General features: G+C 31.7%; 1 protein-coding gene across 13 annotated transcripts in view; it reads left to right on the top strand.

The window, feature by feature from the left end:
• KMT2C (lysine methyltransferase 2C) overlaps positions 1–26,637 on the top strand; it is a 243,898-nt gene that overhangs the window by 85,299 nt on the left and 131,962 nt on the right. For all 13 annotated transcript variants that reach the window (XM_074267425.1, XM_074267415.1, XM_074267418.1 and 10 more), the window contains 5 exons: positions 1,215–1,415; positions 4,833–4,981; positions 6,274–6,383; positions 15,874–16,036; positions 23,217–23,388. In XM_074267425.1, the coding sequence (XP_074123526.1) occupies positions 1,215–1,415; positions 4,833–4,981; positions 6,274–6,383; positions 15,874–16,036; positions 23,217–23,388 (795 nt within the window). The remainder of the gene's footprint in view (positions 1–1,214; positions 1,416–4,832; positions 4,982–6,273; positions 6,384–15,873; positions 16,037–23,216; positions 23,389–26,637) is intronic.

Genomic DNA, 26,637 nt, shown 5'->3' on the forward strand with positions numbered 1-26,637 from the left:
TTAATTGGGGCCAGGTTGTGAAGGGCTTTAAATGCAAAGCAAATTTATATTTGACCTTAGATGTAATAGGCCTCTATTCACTCTAGAAGAGCTGCACAATATTAAGTGACTTACTTGCCTAGGGTTATATATTAAATGCTTGAAGCTGGTTTTGAGCTCATTCCCTCCCAGGTCCAGTCCTCTAATTTTCTCTGCTACCTAATTGGTATAAATAGGATAATAATAAAGAGCGAGTTAAGTGAGAGAGGAAAAAGGGAGAACCAAAAGATAACAGTAGCACAAAAATTCAGAGAAAAGGCTATATACCTAAGAAGTAAGAATAGTCTGTGTCAGAGGTTAATGGAAAAGTCAAGATTATTGAGAAATTATAAGACCATCAGATTTTAGAAATTAAGTAATCATTTTTTTGTAGCTTTGAAAATAATAGGTATAGTTGAATGATTAGGTTCAGCATATTGCAAAAGGATGAATAGTGAGAAAGGTATAGACAACAAATATGTAGATTCTTCTAGGTTTGTGAAAGAAGAAAGGGAGGATGATAGCTTGAGGGTATGGGAATTTTCTCATTCTTTTTTCACTCCTCCCCTAAAGTAGAGCATATTGTTAGATAGCTGGGAAGGAAGAGATAGATTGAGAAAGTTAAAGAGATTTTAAGGGTGAAGATGCCTAAGTGGAGATAGGATGACTTAGAATCAAGGATTGATTTTAGACATAAGTACCCATAGCCATCAGAAATTTCAGTAAAGGAGGGGGGAAATAGTGGATATTAAAGGATTGTGAGATATATAGAGGGAGAAGTAGGTTTATATACATTCAGGATCATGCTTTATCTTTTTTATAATTTTGTAGATATTTCCCATAAAATATTTAATATTATAGATAACTTTTTTTTTTTTTTTTTATAAAAACATGGGACAATTAATTAAGCATTAACTGTAGAGACTGATTGGATTTGATATGATCCCTACCATGTTTAACTTTTATCTTGTGAACTGAAATTAAGTAATTTATTGAGTGGATTGTCTATGTGGCCCTTGGTATAGGGTGTGTGTGTGTGTGTGTGTGTGTGTGTGTGTGTGTGTGTGTGTGTGTGTGTTATATTGGCTTAGGTTCTCTCGGGGTTCTTGAAAACAGATTTTTGTCCCTATTCCCCCCCCCAAAAAAAAAAACAAACCCCAGAAAAACTACTCACCTGTTACATTTTTTCCTATCAGTGAGCAACTATGCGCTTTTTGTTACTGTGGTGAAAGAAGCTCATTAGGACAAGGAGAATTAAAACAGTTTAGTCCAACACCAGAATTTATCACAACTTGGAAAAAGCAAACTCTGAACAAGAAGGATATCGGGGACAACAGCGATGGAACCAGTGAAAAAATACAAAACTCAGTGCCACGTAAACAAAGAGGACAGAAGAAGTAAGTCATGATTTTTGCAAATTTGGTGACATCATTTTTTTATTTTATTTTTTACTTCTTGTTTTGTGTGTATATGTATATCTGTGTGTGCTCATACACAAAACCAAAAATGTATTCTTTCCTGTTTTTCCTCTTTTATCATTTTAATCTTTTCTCAAAGTGGTTTTTTTAATTTTTAAAAAATTCCTTTAGTGTTTTTTTGACAAACTAGTCATAATCACAAACAGCCAAATAACATATGGTTTAACTAAACTGAAGTGTAAAGGTTAAGCTAATTGAATCAGTAGAGATCAGTGTAGCTGACATTTTAAGTGGTAAAGAGAGAAGATTGATTATGAACTGCTCCTCCTCCTCATCCTCTCCTTCCACCTTTTTATTTTTATTAAATAGTATGCATTAAATAGTTACTGCATAGTATACAGAGAATTGCTTTATGCTTGATGATTTTAATGTTTGAGCTATTTTTTGGATTCTATCATAATATAGTGCTGTGTATGGTTTTTGTTTCATAGGTATACTATAAATTCCTTATTAAAATGTTAGTAGAAGTAAATAGGAAGTTTTATGACAGTCATCTTACTGTTAGTATGTAGTATGTAGATTCCATTGAACTACCTGATAATATAGATGTGATACAACTCACAATTAATTTTGCTTAGAATAACTAACCAGCTCTTTCCCTTTAGCATGATTATCTAATCATCACCGAATGCTGGGTTGAGTAACATCCAAGCATAAGTACTAACGCAGTCTTGGTGTTGTTATTATCTGACTGTTTCTAGCTTTGGACTGCTGTCAGCACCAGAAGAGAAGTAATAAATGAAAGAATTTAAATTATTTGAGTATTCCATAAAGGAAGCAGAAAAGTCCTTATGAAAAGAAAGTGGCATCTAGATTCACCTTTGCTATAGCAATGTATATTATAATATAATGTATATTATGGGTATTAGAAATTATTCAGTATTCCTCAGATAGGGTGTAGTTTATTTATAAATACTAGTTCACTGAATGACAAAGGATAATTGCTTCATTCTAGAGATATTTGATTAAAAGCCATTAGTGTATATCAGAAAGGCTTTTGGGGTAGAGTGCCAGGGCACTTATTAAGCCTTGTTTTAATTAATCAACAAATAATAAGCATCTGCATGCCAGGCTCTCTGCTAGGTGTTTTCACAAAAGATATTTCTTAGCTAAGAACCAAACAGAATTCCTAGAACTATGTTCAGCTGAATAGTTATATAAATAGAAGGAAGTGAGTGAGTGAGTGAGTGAGTGTGTGTGTGTGTGATTGTTTTGTCCAATGTTCACTAACAGATGAGTTTCAGAGAAGGAGAATTGTGTCCATGATTAGGTTAGAATTGAGTTGTTATCTTGCTTACTGTCACTCACATTGATAATCTTTAGATTTTAACGTAGATCCTTAAATTCCAAATTCAGAATTCTTTCTGCTTTTATAAGAGTGGTTATTAATATAATTTAAAAAATGACATTGTTATACAAATTCTTATTAATTTATAATGGACTTGATGGTTGTATATAAATTTGATTGTATCTTTTTTGTGAATGCATGTGTATATATCATTTACCTATGGTTTGTCTATCTATAAGGAACTCGTAATTTTACTGTTTGTTTTTTAAATTTATATAAAACATAATATTATTTGATTCATATTACTGGATGGTTGTAATTTTTGGCAAGACTTTGTAGGTAACCTGATATAGCTTGCTATTATAGTAATTCATTCTTTTTCCTATTTATTTCTTATCTATGAAGCAGTACTTGATATTTTTATGGTGAGTCTCCTAAAAAAAATCAGTTTGGAAATAAGGAACTCATGAGAAAAGGAGTATGGGAATATTCCATATGCCATCACTTTTGGTTAATAGTATGTTTCATTGAATCCAACTCTTTCTCTTCCCCTTTTAAGATTAAGAATTCCTTTTTTTTTTTTTTTTTTTCCTAATGGGAAATGAATGGGGAAAGAGAAATAGGAAGAAAATAAAATATAAAAGTTATGTACAGGTTATATAAAGGTTGAATTGCATTAAAATTAGTTGTTTTATGATTTCTGTGAGCCCTTTTAGAAATAAATGATTGGCTCATGGAAAATTGGTTTATCTATAGCACTTTTAATAAAGTGTCATAATGATCTTTAAGAAAATCAGATACAGTATTTTTTTTAAATACTTGATTTTTCCCCAATTACAGTATAGACAATTTTTTTAACATTCAGACTGTCATTTGTTCTCTCTTTGGTAGTGGAGATGGTATTTTTCATCATTGTCTTGGGTCATTACTTTCTTTGTTGTTCTTGAACTTTCCATAGAAAAATCTTTTTTTTTTTTTTTTTTTGTCAATTTGGTATCATACTGCATAAGTAAATTAATTTAGTAGAATTGCCATTTTTATAATATTTGCTTTCCTTTCCATGAGCAATTGGTAGTTTTTTTAGATCCAATATTAATATAGTGGTCACCTTCTTGACTTTTGATTTCTGATAAAATAGTGTAATAATTGGTAAAGAAAAACATGTTAATTGAAAAAAATTGTTACTTGTCAGCTTAAATAAGGTACAAAATGAAATTTTTATAAGTTGAAATTTTTAATGTTTATAGATTAAACTTTTGAACTTGTATAATTTAGTTTTTTAAGAAAAGGTATTTAACTTGATTAATGTCTTTCTTTGATAGTGAATAGGTTTTCATATTGAGAGTATTGATGGATTGTCTGTATCGTGGGTGGGATTTGTTATTTACATTAAATAATAAATTATATGTTATTCCCAGTATAGTTTTTAGGATTTTATATTAAGTGTTGTAATTTTCATTATATTAAAATTTTTTTTATGTGAAATTTTATAGTTTTGGAGCACTACAACCTTTATATTTGATTCATCATTTCCGATTTTTTGTCTCTATTACTCATTTCGTGAAAATGTCTTATTACCATTATAATTTTTTCTGCTTTTAAATGGGAAACCACTTTCAACATTTTAGACTCTTTAGTTTTATTGTTGTTGGATTTTCTCGCCCTTTTTTTATCAGTAATAATTCTGTTACATAAAATGCATTTGCTTTTCTCTCTTTCTCTTCCTTCCTTTTCTTATATACTTTTTTATATTATATATTTTTTAGTATCTCAGATGGGATTTATGGCTCCACATTTTTTTTTTTTTTTTTTGGCCACAGGATTTCAACAGTCTATGCTCTTAATAGAGGTATTATTTTTGGACAAGTCACTTTTTAATATCTCATATCAGCTTTAATATCTTTCTTATAGAGTTGTTGTGATTATCAAATGTGATATTATTTGTGAAGGTTTTGGGCTAGTGAACCATACATGGTAGGCACTAAATCAAAAGATGCTAGTTATTCCATCATCATTATCACCTTATATTCCTTTTTTTTCTTTCACAGAGAACGATCTCCTCGACAAAGTGTAACATCATGTGTAAGTGTAAGCACCCAAACTGCTTCAGATGATCAGAGTGGTAAATTGTGGGATGAACTCAGTCTGGTTGGCCTTCCAGATGACATTGATTTCCAAGCCTTATTTGAGTCTACGGGTAGGAACATTTTGATTTGCCCTATAATATATGTTGAATTTCAGTACAGAAATAATCTTATATTAGTGAATGAACTCTAAGTGAATATCAAGAAACAAAATAATTCACTAATGAATTATTATACTTAATTCAGTAAACCATGTATTCAATTTATTAATTTGACTAATTCAGATCTAAAAGTCATGTATTTTTTGGATATTTGACTTTGATCTTGGTTTTTATAGTATATGCCACATTGTTTTCTGTCAACAATACAGTTTTAATATACTTCTAATTTGTACCAAATTACTTATAGGCAAGAATTATATTTTTCATCCCATCTACTTCTTTTAATCTGATACTTTGAAAACTGATTAATTAGTATTTACCAATTAAATGAAGTAGAAAGTTACTTTAGTGAAATATTTTAAGTTATAGTGTTCTTTTATTTTTTACTTGCCTTCTGAATGCTTCAAATGTTGTAATAGTTGGTTTTTAACATTGCTTATTTGAAGTTCAAGAGCTGATAAAACTTGCAAATTTGGAAACTTGAAGCTAGTCATGGATCTTTTTCTTTTATAAAAGTTTGCAAATAAACAGAAAACATGCTTGCATAGTTAGTGGCAAGTGAACCTTTAATTTTGAACAAATGTTAAATGTTAAATACTGCAATTTATATTTTAGTCAGATAAATGTGTGAATGATCTGGAGCTGAATTTGTAACCTTGGTTATCAGCTAAAATGAAATGAAAATTTTTTACAAGTATCTCCATGAAGTTAAAGTAAATGTAACAAATTTCATGCAGTAAAATATGTTAAATTTTTCTCATACCTCTGCAGCCTTTTGACTCTTATTTTACATAGAATCATAACAGACTTTACTATTTGTCAGCTGATTGCTAGAGAGCAATATTCGAGTAACAAGGAATAGCAACAGAAGATAGATTAATGTGATAGTTGATAACAGAACATAGCAATTTGAGGGTTCTTTTTCTGTAAGAACAAATAGCACTATATACCTGGCTTTATTGTGTCAAAATGCACTAATTTTCTTTTATATAGATTACCCATCTGCAAGAAGTTAGTTTAGGCTTTCTATTGAGTAAGTGAATACACACACACACGCACGCACGCACGAAATCTTTAAACACTTTGTATTAACTTGGCAGATTTACTCAACCAGAACACTTATATTTTGTTTTGAGTGTTTGAAGTCAACTTGATCTGATATCAGTAGGATATGAAGTTTTGGCTTTATAACTTGTTAAATTTTGAATAAATACACTTATAGAATTTTACTTAAAACATTTCAGGTCACTTTTGGGCTCATCACCGTTGTGCAGAATGGTCTCTGGGAATATGCCAGACTGAAGAACAGGCATTAACGAACGTGGACAAAGCTGTTGTCTCAGGGAGCACAGAAGTAAGTTGACAAGCAATTAACTTATTATTAAAATATTTTCATTGTAGTTATATTTGTGACTAAACAATATATTCTTATTATGATGATGATAAATTGTTCTGCATTTAATTTTTATTTCATTATTCTAATAAAACATGTATGTGTGTGTGTGTGTATATATATATATATATATATCTTTGTCTTGTTAGATAATTTACCATTAATTTTTGCCTTTTGATTTCATGCCAAGATAATGTCATTTTACACATTCTATATTTTGGTAAAAGCTTTTACTGTGATTTTCAAATATTTTCTAAATCAGTACAAGAATCACTGAACTGTCTGAAATCTATATTTATTTGCTTATTTGCATTTGAAGATGTGTTTGCTATTAATCAACTATCTTGCAAATAGAAAAAAAGAGAAAAGCAAGTACATTAAAAAATGCACATTTTGGGTCCAAAGCTAAAATGAATAAGGGTAAAAGTTTTGAATGTATTGATGAAAATTTGTAGGCTTTAGGTTACACTCTAAAGATATTTAATGAAAAAACATTTGTTCTACTTGATACTTGATCCAAAGGTCAGAAATCTATGCTCTCTTCTGATGTTTATTGAGGCATGTCTTATTTCTTAGCTACAGATATCAAGCGTTAGTCTCTTTTGCGTATCCTATTGGACACTTCAAATTAGATGTCTTGCAGACATTTTAAATTCAACATGTCCAAAAACAGAAGTCATTATCTATCTCTTGAAATACATGGCTCATTTGAATTTTGCTACTATAGGTGAAGGTACCACTGTTTTTCCTGGTTTACAATCTTAGATTTAGCCTTGACACTCTCCTTTATCCCTGAACCTTAATCCCCATTCTTGTACTACTCTGTCCTCAGGGATCAAATTTGCTAGATGTTCATTTTGTTTAATTAGTCTTTTTCTTTCTAATACATTGTTCAACAATTGTATTAGAGTTCTTTATTACCTTTCACTTGAATTCTTATGAAATCCTTTAAATTGGTCTTTCTAGCTCGTCTGTTTTTCATTCCGTTCTCTATACATTGCCATTGCGATTTTTTTTTTTTTTTTTTACTATTAGATTTGACTTTGTCACTCACGCTAAATTGTGACAAATCTGTATTACTTAAAAAATAAATATTTTGTTAAATTTTCCCCCTTCACACCTGCAAAATTAAGCTCTTTTTTTCCTCACACAAGACAGTTAATCTTCTGTTTTTGTTTTTATGTTCATTATTCTCTGTGTTTGGAATGCATTCTGCTTTTTAAAATCACTCATTTCTTTCAAAGATACGGTCTGTTGCCCTCCTTTGCTTACTTTCTATCCACAAATTACCTTATATTTACTCATTTATGAATACAAAAAGTAAATACATAAGATACATTGCAGCTATATGTAGTTGAATAAAATTAGCATAGATAGTTAACAGGAAATTTTGTTGTGGTTTTTTAAGAGAGAAGATAATTTTTGACTGATGATTATTCCTGCAATATTGTTACTGACTAGCTGAGTACTCCTAATTCTAGAGTTGTAGCCCCCTCTATCCCCTGCAAAAATGAAAAATTATGGGTATGGAAGAGAGGTAATGCAGTTAAGAGGGTCTTAGTTCTAGATGATTACATAGTTTCTAACGCAAGGCAATTTTGGGGCTCATTAAATAAACCACAGAGATAATTTTTAAATTTTGTTTACTGAATTGGATATTGATGAGAATTTTTTTAGAAGAGAAAATTTGATACCCATTTATATTAATATAATTATAACAGCTTATTTTATGATAGTATCGAAACTAGGGAAATACCCACTAAATGGAAATTGTCCCAAAAATGTAATGAAAACTATTGTTCTCTAAGAAATAACAAAAGACTTTCATGAACTGATGTGAAGTATTTAGAACAGTAGTATTAGCTTTTGTAAAGAAATTTAACTAAAAGGATTAGAAATCTGTAACAAAGGATTAAAATGTGATAATCTCAAAATATAGAGTAAAATGTGATTTAAAAAAAAAAAACTTTGCTAGTGGGAGAATTTATTTTGCTTGACTATTTCTATTTTTTAGGAGAAATTAGGAGAGGAGAGGCGATTTATAGGACTCCAGGGATTGAGGAGTTATTGAAGATTTTTTTAAAAATACATAGAAAACTGAAGGAAGACTAGAAGGTGAAAAGCAGCTATGCAGATTTATGTTGAAGTTACATCATTAAAAAGAAAAGTAATTCACTGTTTTGTGTTGAACATTCTTTTTCCTTTTTTTGTTTTTAAAAGCTATATGAAACGAAACATTTTAAAGATGAATTAAGGCCATGGCCAGGATGGGATGGTGGAATCTGGAGAAAAGTCGGTATTGTCCAGTGGCTCAGTATTTGTAAAGAGATTGACTTTATTGAAATGAGGATACTACAAGTTTTTAGAATTTTAAACCTAAGGACGATGTTTGTCTAACTCATTTCAATCCCTTTATTTGAATAATCAGATGATGACCCCATGTCTGCAATAGAGAGGGGGAAATAATCCACCTCTTAATTTTGAATGTGCTTTAATATGTGCCAGGTACTGTACTTTATACACTTTATCTTGTTTATCACAACTACTCTGGGAGGCTCATATTATCCTATTTTATAGGTGAGGAAAGTGAGGCAAATACCTAGCCCAGGCTCTCACACAATATTTGAAGCCAGATTTGGATTTGAGTCTTCCTGACTCCAGACCTGGTGTTCTATCTCCAGTATTAGACTGGTCTCAAACGCATTTTGTGTTTTCTCCAACTTTATATTCTTTTCGTTGGCAGGTACTTTATTTTCCTTATGTTTTGCCTTGCTATCTGTTTCTAAATCCAAACCAAATTTTTGCTTTCCTTTTTAAGCTTTTCCAATTTTCTCCCTTCCCCCCTCCCTAAGTTGTTAGTGGTTTCCATTCCTGACCTTAAAAGCATCTTTTGGGAGGTGGGTTTAGAGGAAGGACAAAAAGCAGTCAGAGTTAAGTGACTTGCTGTGGGTCACTACATTTGAATTTAAGTCCTCCTGATTTCCTGACAGTTTAAAGGCACTTTTTCTTCCTTTTAGGACTAATTATCCTATTCTCTTACTTTGTGATCAATTGATTTAATTATTGAAGGCTATCAGCCTTTCTACCCATTGGCACTTTTATTTTCTTGTTTAATTAATGTTTGGAAAAATCCTTTTTATTCACATTAAAGCTTTTGACCTTGAATTATTTAATGTAAGCAATGTCTATCTTTCAGAAAATATTCTTGAATTTGTTTTTGCATTTTGTTTAATTTATAGCTGTATTCTTTGAGTAGATTAATTGACAATCTTAAAGTTTCATACTATATATGATTTTTATTTTATTTATGTTTTCACCTGAGGCTGTTGCTCTATCCACTGCGCCACCTAGCTGCCTCTATCTATGATTTTTAAATAAAGAATTTGTTTAGCTTGCAGTTGATGGATGATTAAAAAAAGCTTTAGTGTTGATGTTATTTCTACGTATTTAAGGATTTTTTTCTTTTAGTTCTCCAAGATTAGTTTATCCTGGCATAGTCATGTTTGTGAAAAACTGATTTTCAAAGTCCAGACTCACAAGAGGTTTCTTGGAGGCCATTTAAAAATTAATTTTGAGAAATTCTTTTTAGTAATTGTTTCTCATAGTCAATTTTTGAGTTGCTTTCCAGTGTCAAAGAGCCTTATGCCAGTCAATAAAAACCTTTGGTTGCTTAGATGATCTTTTGAATGATAACTAGTAGCTTTAAAAAAAAAACCTTAAACGGCAACATATCACTTTTTTGTCTCCCTCCTCCCCACCTCCCTTTTTTTTTTTTTAAGCTGGCTCTAGATGGGAGAAACAGCATGTTGTGTATCAGACATTTGTTTTGGAGTTTGTCAGACTTGGGTTTAAATTCTACCTATATCAGAATTAGTAGAGAAACATGAGCAGTTTATTTTTGTGAGAATCTTAAAGGATGCACAGCTATTTAGCAGCAGAACTAGAATGAGACTGCATTCTTTATTCCCAGGCCAGAGCTCCTTTGCTGCTGTCATAGGTCTCTTTTATTTTATTGTTACTTTTAGATCTTCTTTGTAGCTTTTCTTTCATTGTTTATGTTTTTAAAAGGGGGACTTGGTAAATAAATTGAGAGAGACATGGTTTAATAAAACTCTGTATTTCTACACTCAAAGATTATTTAAGTCTAAACTCTGAAGGGTTGCTTTACGAAATGTTTTCCAAATTCACATTTTTACCAATCGGGTATGAATATGGCTATTTTTATTTTTATTTTTGTCATCTTCACTATTTTTCTGGGTGTGACAAAAACCTTGGGGATGTTTATATATTTCTTTGATTGTCAGTGATTTGGATTTAATAGTTAAAGGTCATTTGGGAAATTATATAAAAGGAATGCATACAATTTGTTATCTATCCACCTTCTATGTGCCAAGAACTATTGTAAGACCTGTATAAATATAATCTCAGTAGAGCTTTACAATAATCTTCTGAAGTAGGCTCCCATTTTATGGAAAAGTGTAGAAAGAACCTAAGTGATTTGTGCTGGGTTATATATCTTGTAATAGTCTATGGTAGTATCAGTTCCCTGTAGCTAAGAGAAGAGTTTCATTTGAGTGGTGGGGTCTGAAAGTAATTGTATGTGGATTATAAGGATTGAAGGTTCAAGAATGCAGTTAATTTGTATATATGACTCTAATAGTTTTCTTTGAAAGAAAAAGAGAAAGATAATGCTTTGAATAGATGATAGAGTCCTGTGAAGGGATGGGTGTGTGTTAAGAATTGTGGAAGTATGGACATATTTGTATATCAAAAGAAAAAGACTTTAGATTGGAGAACTATGCATAAACTTCTGTGGTTTATGGGATTGAGCAAAAGCTGAAGGATTGACCTCTGCAAAGTGAAGTAGTATCTCTTTATCAGACATTTGAACAAAAAATGAAATTTTGAGGATAAGGTAGAGGATTTTTGAGGTTTAGAATAGTAAAGAATTGTAGTTAATTTAGAATTATCCTGTGGTTGGTTTGTTTGTTTGTTTGTTTTTCCTTCCTCCCCTTTGGCTGTATTAAGCGGTATATGAATGAAATAGAGGGTAAGATAGGAAGAATCAGTTTCAAAGTTTTCATTTGTCATTGTGCTGTGCTAAGTGTGAAGCACATTAAGAAATCAGAGATATGGCTGGTATTGATTGGAAAAAAAAATCATAGTGTATAGTAACTCTTGGAATAAACCTCACAAGAGGAAAGTTTCAATCTCTAAGAGTGACTGAGAGAATCTGGAAGTGTGAAAGCAAGGAGTTACACTTCTTTCTCTTTTAGCCTAGTTAATAGGGATTCTCAAACTATGCAGGCTGGGTTATGGCAAATGGGTTGAGGGATGGAGAGAGAGTATGAGGTTTTGTTTTTACTATGGTCTGGTCCTCCAACAGTCTGAGGAACAGTGAACTGGCCCCCTAGTTAAAAAGTTGGAGAACCACTGTCCTTGTATTTATGGTTGTTTAGAGAACCAATAAAATTGAAGTATTTAGTATACAAGAAAAAAGGGTCTGTTTTTGTATTAAGGAAGGTAGAAACGGTTTAGGAAAAAAAAAAGAGGTCTGTGATTGAGGGCTTCCAGAAGGTACTAGGGAATGGGAAGTAGAAGAGAATGTAGAATATGGTAGGGTGAGTTTTATATTGGGGGGAAAACATCAGTTTTTATCTGATTGAGGAAGTACTGGAAGAACTGCAGTGATAAGTAAGAAAACTCTGAAAAATTTCACTTGTACATGTGAGTGCACATGTGTGGACACCCCCCACCTCTTATAATATAAGAATGAACAGATGATAGGCATTCCTGACCTCTAATGTCTTGTAATATGTGGTCAGTACAGTTTTTCCTTTCTTATAGACCTTTTATACTCAGAGCCTTTTGGCAGCATAGACATGCTATTAGTGTCTGTGGGTCCTTAGATAGTAGAGTCTTCTCAGACCCTTATAGTCTATATTGATTTTTTACTTTCCAAAATTCTGTAACTTTTTTTGAAATTTTTGAAATTCATCTTGCAATTAGTCATCCTCTACCTTTTAACATTCTTTGTGTTATTTTTCTTTGATATTAATAGTTGCTTAATTTTTATGAAAAATTAATCTTGCAAGTTCCTTAACAGAAGTCCATAGTTTATATCTCTTATAGCGGTTCTGAGTTCAGAGACAGAACTAATAGGTGTGCATCATGAGTATTTGTGTCATAGGCATGTCTGTGATTTTTTTTTTAAAGTAGGTTTTAAAGTAGCCTTTTATTTTATTAGTTATTATTCCATAAACCATTTTTCATTATGTCTGGTGTCTTTGAAAAAGATTTCAAAAAGAATTCCAGGTATTCTAGTCCTAAATTTTTGAGTTGTTAATTAGTACATTATTTGTAACAGATTTCCCTTCCTTTATGTGTGGACAGTATGGACCATAAAAAAAAGTCAGTGACTCTCAGAGTAAGGAAAAACAAAAAGGGATCTGTTAGGATCTTTTGAGCAAGAGCATCTTCCATCTGACAAAGTGTTTGTTAGTGATGCAGGCGTAGCCCCCTTTAAGATTCCTTTTCTGATCTCCTACTTCCTTTGGGACTGACCTTTGATTTATAAGATTTGGTCAAAACCACCTTTTTGTATTCCAAGGGGAGAGATCCATATCTGAGCTAATTTGGGCTGTACCCAGCCCCCACCGGATCTGAGCTGGCTTGGGCCCCCACTATCTGCTCAGGTTTCCCCAAAACAGTTTCTTCCTTATCTGAAAAGCCCTCCAAGAATTTGGCACTGCCCTAGGCTTCTTCAAGCAAATAAAAAGAGCTCAGCTGGAATCATCTCTTGTCAGAAAGTTGAAACATGCAAGCAACATGTTTGCATCACAGACTCTCTGTACACCTTTTTGGTGTATTTTTTCCTCTATCTAATACCTTTTACTAATCAGACTTTAAACTTACTTCCAAACCCTACAGTAAACTTCTTTTTATCAATCTAGGTTTTCGGGCCTGTAAATCCATTTACAGGGGACTCTTGTGCCGCCACTAGAACTCATTTAACTTTGTATTCTTGAGCCAAATCCAAAGGGGTTGCAGGGGAGCTCCATTTGACTCCCTGTACTCCAAACCTGCCACTAGACCTCAATTAATACTAATTTTATTTAGGTATCCCTTATCTAGATCTCAACATTGGGTTATACTTCATCCTTAGCAAAAGGGGAAGAAAAAGCATAAACTCCTGGAACATCAGATTAAATAGAAGGGATTAGTGCTTCCTCTACTCCCTCTCCCCCACAAACCCCAAAACAAAACAAAAACAAAAAGCCTTTTTTCCCATCGTTTGGAGGATTCCAGGCTTACATTCTGATTTCCACAATTAATTCCACAATTCTAAATTCCACACTCTGTCCCAGAAACAAGAATATAAATCAATAATAATAAACTCTTAATTTTAATTTCCCTAAAGAAATGCTATACAAGCAGATATCTTTGAATAAGAGAATTCAAAGCCATATCACTTTTAAAATAAATACTTAAATGTTAATTAAGAGCTGGTGGGAAATAGGAGGGGACAAATCTGGAACTTTTTAGCTAAAGCTGTATTTGTTGACTTTATATAAAGTCTCAAGTTAATGAGGGAAAGGAAAGGGGGAACCCCATTTCTCGACACATAGATGATCCTATGAGGCGCAGTGTCCCCTGTAAAATGAGTTTACAGGCCCGAAAACCTAAATTGATAAATAAAAGGTTTATTGTAGGAATTTGGAAGTAAAGCTCAGTTAGAAAGACACCAGGGCCAAAGGTGGCCGCTGGGCGGGCAGGGACCCTTACATGGCTGGAAGGATACCCTGTGTTGGCTGGGAGGGCTCCTGCAAAGAGGGCGTTCCAGCTTGTTTCTTTTATACCTAGAAGATGATGGGCGGTACCCAGTTCTGGCATTCTTTTCTGTTAGCCCAGATCAGGTGAGGGCTGGGGGAAGCTGAGCTGAGAGTAGGGGGCTGGGCCCGGATATTCAAAGGGTGCCTTTGACCAGGATTTGTGAATCAAGGTAAGTCATAGGTTGGGCAATTAGGAATCTTAAAGGGACCCCAACCCTCATCAAAGTCAGAGTAGGTGAAGGTTAAGGCTGTATTCCCATGAGAATATCTTCATGCAGTTAATGCCACACAATTAGATACCAGTTGCTTTTTGTTACCTACATAGTTGGTATCAAATAAGTTTGAAGGGTTCAAGTAATTGTAGTTAGAGCATTGTATCAGGCTTTTAGCATCTTTGTATAGTATTATAAATTAATAAATAAGTTGGGCATATTCCAGTGCCTCTTAAAGCAGTTAGAGATTTTCATAGTTTTTGTAACAAATATAATTAATCACTAATGTTTGTAAAATGAAATAGAAAGCAGAGGTTTATATCTGTTTCATTATTTCAATTATTGAATTGATTTTAAATATAGCCATTTTTGGTTTCAAGTCATTTATTTGATAAATTACTATCTGAAATACACAGCCTTAAGCTCATAGAAAATGGAAATTTGAATAAGAAATGTCCTGTCAACAAGTTGCTTCCCTCTCTCCAGGGTAATGAAATCAAAGTGAAAAAATATGTTGCTTGCCTCTTAAAGGGTCTTGGATAAAAGAGAATAAGCTTATGTTTGTATCATTTCTAATGATCTACATATCACTTTTCACATAATAATCCTTTGGGGTAGATCATATATTGTTTATACCCATTTTAAAGATGAAGAAATTTTAAAAAAATCAAAAAACTTATTCCCGCCACCCCCCCAAATTGGTTTACAGTAAATCTGTTTTTTCCACTTTGTGGAAGCAGAGACAAAAACACCTGCAATTTCTTGGTTTCACTTGTTCTTACTCTTTATTCTTAAAACAGGTTTCCTGTTTATCTATGATTAGTTTTTAAAATTTTATCAGAATTGTTTGTATATCTTCTGTTACATATATAGATATGTGCATATCTATATTTATATGCATACATGTGTTCTTAGGTGTGTATGTGTGTGTTTTATATATATATATATATATATTCGTTATGGACTTTTTTGTTGGTTTGTTTTTGTCAGGCAATTGGGCTTAATTGACTTGCCCTGGGTGAAACAACTTGGAAGTGTTAAGTGTCTGAGGTTGAATTTGAACTTAGGTCTTCCTTACTGATGGGCTGGTGCCTTATTCCCTGGGCCATCCAGCTGTCCCTGCAACACAATATTTTAAATAGGAGGATGTTGTTTTTTAAAGAAGTTATAAACGTCTGTCCTTTATTAATTTTTTAAAATGGGGATGCCATCAATAACACTGTGAGCCACTAGTAAAACAATCCCTGATCTGAAGAATCATTCCTCTTAACTAAATCTCCAGTATCTATGAAAAAGAATTTATTTTGTTTTAGTGATAACTTGAAAAGAAGTGATTCTTTCTAAACTTCTAATTTTAAATGTTTGCCACAGTTTTAAAAGGAGATTTCTTTTCCCTCCCACTTTCAGCGATGTGCATTTTGTAAGCACCTTGGAGCCACTATCAAATGCTGTGAAGAAAAATGTACCCAGATGTACCATTACCCTTGTGCTGCTGGAGCAGGCACTTTTCAGGATATCAGTAATTTCTCCCTTCTTTGTCCAGAACACATTGACCAGGCTCCTGAAAGATGTAAGTATATTATATATTATAGATATAGAAATATTTACAAATTCATTTACTTCAGCAAAAAATATTTCACATTGCCATCTGTAATTGTGCTGCTTGTGTAAAAAATGATGTTATGATTTTAGGAAAAATTTGGAATTGTATTGGCAATTATTTTAGAAACAAATGTGGTATTGAAAGTTGTAGATTCTTCATTATTTCAAAAACATTAAGACCTCATATTTACATCATTTTCAGTACATATATATTTTCAGAATAGTAATCAGAATAACATTTTTACTTTTTTTTCCCCAGTCTTTTCACTTCTTAGATACATATGTATTGGGTTACTATTTATTCTTTTACTCACACTCACTATTGATAGCTTGCTTTAAGTTTCTCTGTTCTTTTAATTCCAACACACCTACATGTTTAATGCTCAGTTGGAAGTAGCTGAATGTATAGTAAATTTTTTCAGGTATGTAAATTTTATTTTAATCTAGCTAGAACAATTTTGTGAGATAAATTGTAGTAAATTCTAGATTAAAGTATATTTAAGTTTTAAATTGCTTTTATAGAACTAAAGAATAATGCTTTACTTTTTGTCTACTTTGATTTGATTAGAAACTATCAATTAAATCTTGAGACTTTTCCATGTAGCATTTGTATGAATTCTTGAAAATAAGCAAATTTCCTCTGTTTCATTTTTATCTGATTAGTTTTTTAAATTTTATCAGAATTGTTGTATATCTTCTGTTACATATAGATATATGCATATCTATACTTATATGCATATATCTATTATATGTGTGTGTGTGTGTGTGTGTGTGTGTATTAAGCAGTGGAGGGAAATTTTTTGTGTTTTCCAGTTGCCTTCAGTTGATTCTACACTATGATATTTTTAATAGGAGGACCATCTACAAATTAGCATAATTAGTTGCTTTCAGTTGTTTAAGAAACTATTCACTTTCATTATGCATTCAATATAATTAGCTAACTAACTGCCTCCATGTACTGAAGACCCAGGGTTGGAATAACACACTCTTACATATTAACTCACAGAGACAGATATTTTCTTGTATTGGCAGAGTTCTTTTAACTGTTCAGTCTGAAAAATATTATTTCATTGACTTTTCTCACTAGTAAAACTATAATATATAGAGATTAATAATCACATTGACCTGAAAACTGATTTTGCTTCCTGAATGATCTTCTATTCATTATTATTATTATTATTATTATTATTATTATTATTATTATTATTATTATTATTATTATTATTAATAGCTGAAGCAGTTGGGTTCCACAGCTAGATGGTGTTAAGTGTCTGAGGTCATATGACTGTAGGGCTGGTGATCTATCTACTGGGCCACTTAGCTAGCGCTATAATTATTTTGACAGGAAACTAACAAAAAAACAACTTAAGAAAAGTTACCTGTGTTTGAAAAGGAATCTCTCCAACATGAAAAACTCAGATCTTTAAACATGTCCTATTCACTTTGTTTTCCTAATTGTATAATGTTGTAACCTATTCTCACTTCTCACTGATCTATTATCCTTTCCCTCATTTTCATTATTGGAAATATATGCTATCTTTCTATTGCATTAGATTTGTAGCTAATAGTTAATTAGCCCTTGAAGTCTTACAGTTTGTTTTTTCTGAATTATCTCAGTTTATTCTCTGTACTATGCTACTAAACAAATGCTAGTATTATCTTCTTCTTATTCAAGATAAGGAAAATAAGATTGAGAGAAATGAGATACTCAAGATGTTAAACCTTTCTAAATATCTCAAAAAAGATTTGAACCCAGTCCCTTTTGAATTACATCTAGCATTGACCATTACTTCAATTAATCTTAGTGTACTATTCTCTCTCCTTCCCACATATTATATCTCTTCCATAATACCAAGTCACATTTTATGACATTGTCATTTTAATCTTCATACATCATTTTTATATTACTTTTTCCTAGGAACTTAGTATAATCTCTGTTGTATTTAATTGATTGAGCTATTAAGAAGGACTAATATATGCAGTGATCTTGTGTGCCGAGTCCTTGGAAATTATTAATATGCTACCAGAATGTCATTTCTTGGTGATGATTATAATGTCATAGTAAACTAATTCTCTTGATGACCATTTAAAGGCTCCTTGTTCTCATAATTCTTTTTATGGGATTTCTTAAAGGTTGCTTGAAAATGACATTCTGGAAAATTATACCAAATTGAAAAGGTTTCAAAAACAATTCTTACTTTATAAAGGAATACTATCATCTTAGCTAGGTGGCATTTTAGCACATATTCCTGCTATAGTACCAACACAACCACTATCACAACTTAGTACTACTTATTCTCCTCTTTTCTGCTTTTTCTCTCCCTCCTCCTATTATTGATTTATATAGCACTTTATTGTGTGCAAACCACATTACAAATTATGTATCATTTGTTCCTCTCAGTAGCCAAGTAGGTACTATTATTATCTCTGTTTTGCAAATTAGGAAGTCTATGTGAAGTGTTTGTCATATGTTCAGACTAACTTTGGATTAATTTCTTCAGGACTCTTAATCCACAGTGTCTTATATCTCTGTCTCTGCCACTTAATTTATATCATCATCAACAAATGAGGATTATGTAGAATATTTATTCTTGAATTATTTCCATAATATTCTGTCGTAGTTAATCAACTTTTCTACTTTAAATCAATACTAAAAAGATTAAAGGATTAATTTTGAGACTGTGTGAAGGCCATTAGCCTTAATTCCAAAGATACAATTTTAATTGAAATTTTAAGGAAGCTTGGGAAGGAAGATTGGGCAGTAAGGGAGGAGTGGTTCAGGTTTAGAAATGAAAATCTTTTGGAATCATCAGGTGGGAGTGTCTTTTTTTGAATAGTAGGAAGGAGACTAGATTACAAAGTAGGTGGAATTGAGTAAGATTTTTAGATGAATTGAAAGGTCCAGGAATATAGAGAATATTCTGGAATGGTGGTGAGAGAGACAGAAACCGGAAAGAAAAAGATAGCACATAAAGGAGAAAGAACACAAATATAGAAAATCACTATGGGAAATCTAGGGTTTATCTTCAGAGGAAGATTCTGAGGGGGAAAAAAAAGTTCTCCTATCCTAGAGACTAATATTTAATGAGTACTTACCCAAAAATGAAATTATAGAACTCAAAAAAGACTTTAAAAATCAAATGAGGTAAATTGAGGAAAACATTAAAAAAAATTTTTTTAAAAAAAGTACAATCTAAGAAAAAGAAAATTTTGAAAAGAAAATTAACCAACTAGAAAAGGAGAGCTAGTATCTTTAGGAAGCAAATGACTCTTTGAGAATTAGAATTGTACCAGGGGAAGCCAGGGACTAATGATAAAATATAAAGAATGAAAAAGTTGAAGAGAATGTGAAATATCTCCTACTAAAAACAATAGATCAATAGATGATAATAGATTAGAAAGAGAAAATTATCCTGAAGTATATGTATGTCGGGTTGTGTGTGTACAAAAATATATCTGTGCTTAATCTGGTTGGGGGGATTGGTAGGGAGTAAAAGGGGGGGAGGAATAGAATAAAATAAAAAGTGTGCACTCCAGAACAAATGAAAACCTACAAGGAAATAAAGAAAAGATGGACAGTTCTGAACACAATATCTTCTATTATTATATATGCTTTTTTGAAAAAGAAATTTATATATTTTTTGAATCCTTAAGTTCTGCTGAGCGTGTGTCAAAATTTTTTATATTTCATTTTTAAATCTTGTATTTAAATTTTAAATAAATGCATTTTTTAAACAAAGAAACAAATAAATGAATGCATTGTTTAGAAAACTTCTAGAACAATGGACAGGTTAGGCACTTGCTTTGAATACCAAAAAAATCCTGGAGGTCTTAGGGTACCACTGGAGTTACCTGATCTTTGGCAAGTTAATTTATTATACTTGGAAGTTGATTTGAGGATTAAAGCGACTGAAGAGGAATTGAGGTTGTGGAGATCTATTAGACAACTCTTACAATTCATAAGACTTGCAATGATGTGATATCATAGTAGTTGTAGTCACAGAAGAGAGAAGGTAGCATATATGACACACATTGTAAAGGTAGAATGGTCTCCAGTTGACCAGCAATTTAGAGTGAGTAAGCAAGAGTTAAGAGGCCAGAATGTTGCCTAAGTTCTAAATCTTGATTTTGTAGGGAAAGATAATAGTCAAATAATTTGTAAATCTTTTAAAAAAACAAAATAACAAATAATATAAAACAAAAAACTTTATACAGATATAAATAAGAACAATAATTCAGACACTTAAAAGTTACTTTTTTAAACCTATAAAATTCAATGAAAATTTAAACAAATAAACATACACACACACACACACATCTAAAACAGTAATATGGGTGACATATAATGTAGATTTCTCTTTTGATTTAATCTTTTTTGATGTTAGAGGACAATGGTTACTACCTCTACTTCCCCTCCCTCCAAAACTGATCATTGTTATTTAGTGTGTAATCTTTTGTTTCCTATCCCTGCTAAATCTACTTTTCTATCTCCACTGTTATCCCAAGAGTCCTTCCTACTTATTCTTTTCCCACCTTTATCCTATTCCCATTAATGTATACACCTAATCACACTCTATATACTCTGCTAATTTTCCTAACCCTTCCATTTTATTTCTTTATAGATTTTGGAGGTTTTTACATCCTTCTGGGTGTGTGCATGCACACATATGTATGTATGCATGCATGTGTGCATGTACATATGTCTGTTTGTATTTATGTACATATTGTTCCCTCTTTAACCTGTAGCAGTTCAGAACTACCATTTCTTCCCCATTTATTCCCTTTGTGATTCTTGCACTCATACCTCAGTCGCATAATATAAATACTATTTTTATTTTATTATTTTATTTTACTATTTTTATCTTTTCTCATGTGGTTTTGCTTCTAAAGAGTCACATGACACTCAGCTCCACTCCAGTCTTTTTTGGACTACCCACTTACTAATGATAATCTTTGGCATATGGTTTACATTTCAACATATAAAATATAAAGTTACTGAGTCCTTTGAAATTAGGTTTTGTTGTTGTCTTTTATATGTCAGATTTTTCATTGACTTCAGTTTAATAAAATCCTGAAAATCTGACAGTTCATTGAATGTTCTTCTTCCCCTCCCCCACCCCCATTCAATATTATACTTAATTTTGCTGGATATAATACTTTTGTTTGTAACTAGTTCTTTAGATGTTGATGAACTATTCCAAGACTTGCAGTCTTTTATGAAACTGCTGGAAAGATAGTTATAGTTTCATTTTGATTTATGGGGTTTTGTTATTGCTTTTTTCATTGACATGTGGTTTTCAAAATTTGGATGTTATATTCTTTTCAGATTAACTTATTTTCTGTATGTTTTCCTCGTGGGAGCTCTTTCAGATCATGATCAATGTATTGTTTTTTTTTTTTTTTTCCCTATGAGTTCAGAAAATTGTCTTTAATTATTGTATTAGAATTATTTTTTTGGTCATAGATTTCAGATAGTGCAGTTATTAAATTTTTATAATCTGTTCTACATATCTTTTGTATTTCTTCCCCCCAGGCTGGGGGGTTAAGTGAGTTGCTCAGGGTCACACAGCTAGGAAGTGTTATGTGTCTGAGACTAGATTTAAACTCTGGTCCTCCTGAATTCAGGGCTGGTGCTCTATCCACTGCTCCACCTAGTTGCCCCCCATATCTTTTGTATTTCTTATGAGATGTCTCACATTTCTTTTTATTTTTATCATCTTCATCATTATTATTGTCATTTTTTGCTCATCTTTGCTCATCTTCACTGACTTCCCCTTACCCAACTCTACTTCTAAAGAATTTTGACTTATTCTGCATGTATTTTCACTAAAATGTTCACATTATATTCAGGCATAAGAGACCTCAATACATAAAGCAGACATATTAAATATACTTTTTTCTGTCATGAATTAAAAATAATATGGAATGAAAGGCCTTTGAAGTATAGATTAAAACTAATAATTGGAAACCAAATAGATTAATCTTAAAGAATGGATAGATCCAGTAAGAAATTGTAGATATAATAGTCAATTTCATTATAGGGCATTACAAAACTTAGACAACATTCTAACATTTATGGGATTCATTTAAAACAGTACATAGAAGAAAGAACTATAGAAAGCCAAAAAGCTAACTTCTCTAGCTAACTAAACACTAAGTAAAAGTTTTTAAAAAGTTAAAAGGGAGATTAATAAACTTCAAAGGAAAAACGAGATAGCTGATTAGAGATTTTTTTTTTTTTAAACCAGGAGAGATGTCCTTCCTCTCTCAATAATATAAGTTATTAAGTAATTACATTTTTTGAATACCAAAAATTAACAATCAAAAATGAAAAAGATGAATTTTTAGTAAGTGAAGAAAAAGTAAAACCAATTATTTGGAGCTCTACTCCCAGTTGTAAGCCAGTATTAAATCCCAGAACTATTTAAGTAAGATGGATGATTATTTAAAAAAACAGAAAGTGTACTGATTGACGTAATAGAAAACAAAATATTCAAAATCACTGTCTTTGGGGGAAAAAAAAGAGTTGAAAAACTTGTTACCTCTCAAAGGGAATATGAAATTTAGGACTAGATATAATTATAAGTGAATTTTGCTAAACAAGTAAAGAATCATAGCAATGAAGAAAAGTAATTGAAGAAACAAGCACAGGAAAAGAGGAAACAAAACTCCCCTTTTATTTTTAAGGACTCAGATATGATGGTTTATTTAAAGAATCCTAAAGAATCAGATTTTTAAAAAAAATCTTTTGTGAGACAATTGAGCTTAAGTGAGTTTCACAGGTTAGAAGTGTTAAGTGTATGAGGGGGACTTTGAACTTAGTCCTCCTGAATTTAGGTTTAGTGCTCTAGCCACAATGCCTTGCAGCTGTTCCTAAAGAATCAATTAAAAAAACAAGCTCTCCTACTGAACCCCCTTTCCCATTAGCAAATGTGAGAATAAATTTTGATTGACTGTATACAAATTTAGAAAAGTTTCTCATTGGTTAGAAGTAGAAGGAAATTGGGAATTTGAAGATAAAGTAAACTTTAAAAATGCACAAAGTAAAATAATCATATTACCAAAAGTATATCACATTTGAGAAATGCTATGTTGTATCACATTGAGAAATTGTTATGAAATAAAATTTTTAAATTTTATTATTATAGCAAAAGAAGAAGCAAACTGTTCCGTATGTGACAGTCCTGGGGACCTTGGAGATCAATTCTTTTGTACTACTTGTGGCCAGCATTACCATGGAATGTGTCTGGACATAGCAGTCACAGCATTAAAAAGAGCAGGTTGGCAGTGTCCTGATTGCAAAGTGTGCCAGAACTGCAAGTAAGTAGAAATTTTAACTAACTCACCTATTGATTGGGTGCTAGAACTTCTTGTTCAATACATTGAGGAATCATGGAATGTCAGGGTGATACTTTTCTCATTACAAAAACTTTGAGCTTAATAGAAATGAAGTTCCTAACATAACCCTAGTGCATTACTAGACATGTTGTCTAGTAATGCTGTTTAAAGTCAGTTAGTCTGTGTTAAGTGAAAGTATTAAGTGGCTGAGGCTGGATTTGAACCCAGGTCCTCCTGACTTCAGTGCTGGTGCTCTATCCACTCTACCAACTAGTTGATCCTGAATTTCTTTCTTTTGAAATGGTATCCCTTTAAAAGTTATTTGATTTTTATAATTTAAAACATTTATTTCGGGGCAGCCAGATGTCAGTGTGGATAGAGCATACATACATGCGTATATATGTGTACACACACACACACACACACACACACACACACAATGTCTGAAATCTCTCTCACATACACACTCTTCTAACATTTACAAAGGCTTTTCCTTTTAATGCGTCTTTGAAATATGTTTAATTCAAGTTTCATTATATATTATTTTTTGTAGAAAGTTTATATAGTTTAGTATGTGGAATACTTAGACATAACCTTGAATGCTACTGCAGATAGTTCATATGCTTAGACAAATTCCTTTTATACCTGAGTCCTAATTCAATCTTTTATAAGATATCTCTTAGTCTGTAAGTTTTTAAGCAGTTTCTAACTTGCATTTGAAGTTAGACATAGTAACAAAATTAAAGATCATAGAGAATTTTAGAATTTTTTGGTGAGGGATATGAACTACACATATTACTTACAAGTTGCTCCATCTTTGCTGTTTTTTGTTGTATGGAATTGCCTTAATGACTGAGAGGTGAAGTATCTTGTCCATGAACATATGACCAATATATGTCAGAGGCAAGACTTTACTACTCATTTTGAATATTGGAATGAAATGAGATAACCTTAAAGCGCTTTGTAAATTCATTATCATACGTAACTTAATTAACTGTTATACTGTGTCCCTGATTTAAGGAAATAGTAGTTGCATTTAAGATGAAACAATTAGCAATTTAATTAAAAAGCATCATATTGGGGCAGCTAGGTGGTGCAGTGGATAGAGCACCAGCCCTGAAGTCAGGAGGACCTGAGTTCAAATCCAGTCTTAGACACTTAACACTTCCTAGCTGTGTGACCCTGGGCAAGTCACTTAACCCCAAGTGCCTCAAGGGGGAAAAAAGCATCATATTAACTATATTATAGATCATGTCAAATAGAGAACATTGTGGTTAGCTCTCCTTGAGTAAGGATTATTCTGTCTGGCTAATTTAATATGTGTATTGATGTAGAGCTTTCGATAATTGGACAGAGGGAAAAGTAAGAAATTCTCTTCATAACCTTCAAATTAAAGCAGTAAGAAAGAGATGTCCCAAATGATCCTACATCTTAGTTTATGTATTTATTTCTCTTTTCTTTTGCCTCTTTTGATCATTTTGTTTTACCTTAATTTTTAGTATTGGTAAATTGAAGAATCTAGTTACTTTTTTGTTTTTTAAAGCTTTAGCCTTGAGAATGTATTTCTCAACAAGGAAGAGAAGGGGCGGGGTATCCTTTGATTTGGTAAATGACCATATTATATCTTTCATGGTCTAGATATGGAAATGATTTTAAGTGCCCCCATGCTCATTTTTATGTCTAATCTTAAGTCTGATTTACTTTTTCAAGACTATTATTAGAGAAAGCCAAGTTCCCATATTTAATTTGGTTAAAATTAGTGAGGAAATATTTATTAAGCACTGCTTTGTGACACTCATTTATAAGTCCTGGGGATACAGTGAAAAGACAAAGGATAGTTGTTGCTATCAGGGAATACACAGTTTGTAGTATTAAGCTGCCTCTTTGAATTGTGTTGATCATTAGTCAGACTACCTAGAGAATATAGAAAGTTCTGCTACAGTCTAGCTTTATTACTTGAAAATATTTGTTCAAAATACATGTATCTTTCATCATTTTTTATTTTTAATACTATGTTATTATGTTTAGTAATAGTCATTACTGTTTGATAGGAATGATATAATTTTCAGTTGACTATTTCACACTGCTCCCCCATGGGTAATTGAATTCAATAAGCATTAACATCGTGATGTAGAAAAGCATTTCTAATGGATGTCTGGCATAGTCTGATCATAGATCAAGAGCTTAGAGCAAACTTTGATTTCATTTATTTTAATCCCACTATTTTATTGGTTTGAAGGAAGTAATGCCTATAAATATCAAATGATTGGTCAAGTCATGTAGATATTCATAGACGCAGAATTTGAATGTAGTTCCTCAAATACAATATTCATTTGTGTTTAAATTCTGTTCCAGTAAATTTCTTTTTCTGGAAAGCTTGAAAATTAAACTAGGCTTTCTTGAAATAGAAAATTATTTTTTCATATTATGAATCACTGTACACATGGCAATTTTAAAAAATTTCTCTTATTCTATTTAAATTTTAAAGAAATAGATAAATCAATACATTAAAAAAATAAATCTAGGTTTTCACATTGGACTGAATTACCAATTTATTTTTCTTTTAGCTGATTTTCAGTAATGTTAAAATTTTTAATCCCGTTGTATCAGCATGTCCTGGCTCAATTTTACATGCTTATATTATCCAATTGTGATTATCCCAGGAAAATGAAGACTCATTTTTGACTAAATTTACAGAAGAATTTGTATTAGAAATCCATTTTGATAATTTACAATAACAAATACCTAGCGAGGTGTGTCAAAATGAAAAATAGAGCTATTAATTCATACATTAGGATCTTTGCTATCTCCAAATTGGCTTATTTTAAAAAATATAATATTTATGTTATTGTATTTTTACTTTTTTTGTTAAATATTTTCCAATTAAAATTTAATCAAATTTAAGCTGTACTCAGGAGAATGATGAGCCATGTGTTTCAGACTTCTGATCTAGACTAATATCCCTTTCAGCTTGTTTGTGTTCTAATTTACAGGCATGTGTGCAATACTACAATATAATCAGAAAGTTTTTTGCTTTTCATTAGTAATACCAAGACATGAGCTAAAAATTTCCTGATACAACAATACTATTTTGTTGATGTCAAGATTTTTTATAGCATCCTCCTTGCAACTAGTTCAAAATTTCTCTACTCTTTAAAATTCTGTTCAAAAAATAATCTGGTTAAACTATTCTTTTTAAAACCTTTTTTTTTTTTTTCATCTATATTATCT

The sequence above is a fragment of the Sminthopsis crassicaudata genome, chromosome 5 (assembly GCF_048593235.1).
Source record: "Sminthopsis crassicaudata isolate SCR6 chromosome 5, ASM4859323v1, whole genome shotgun sequence".
Classification (NCBI taxonomy): Eukaryota; Metazoa; Chordata; class Mammalia; order Dasyuromorphia; family Dasyuridae; genus Sminthopsis; species Sminthopsis crassicaudata.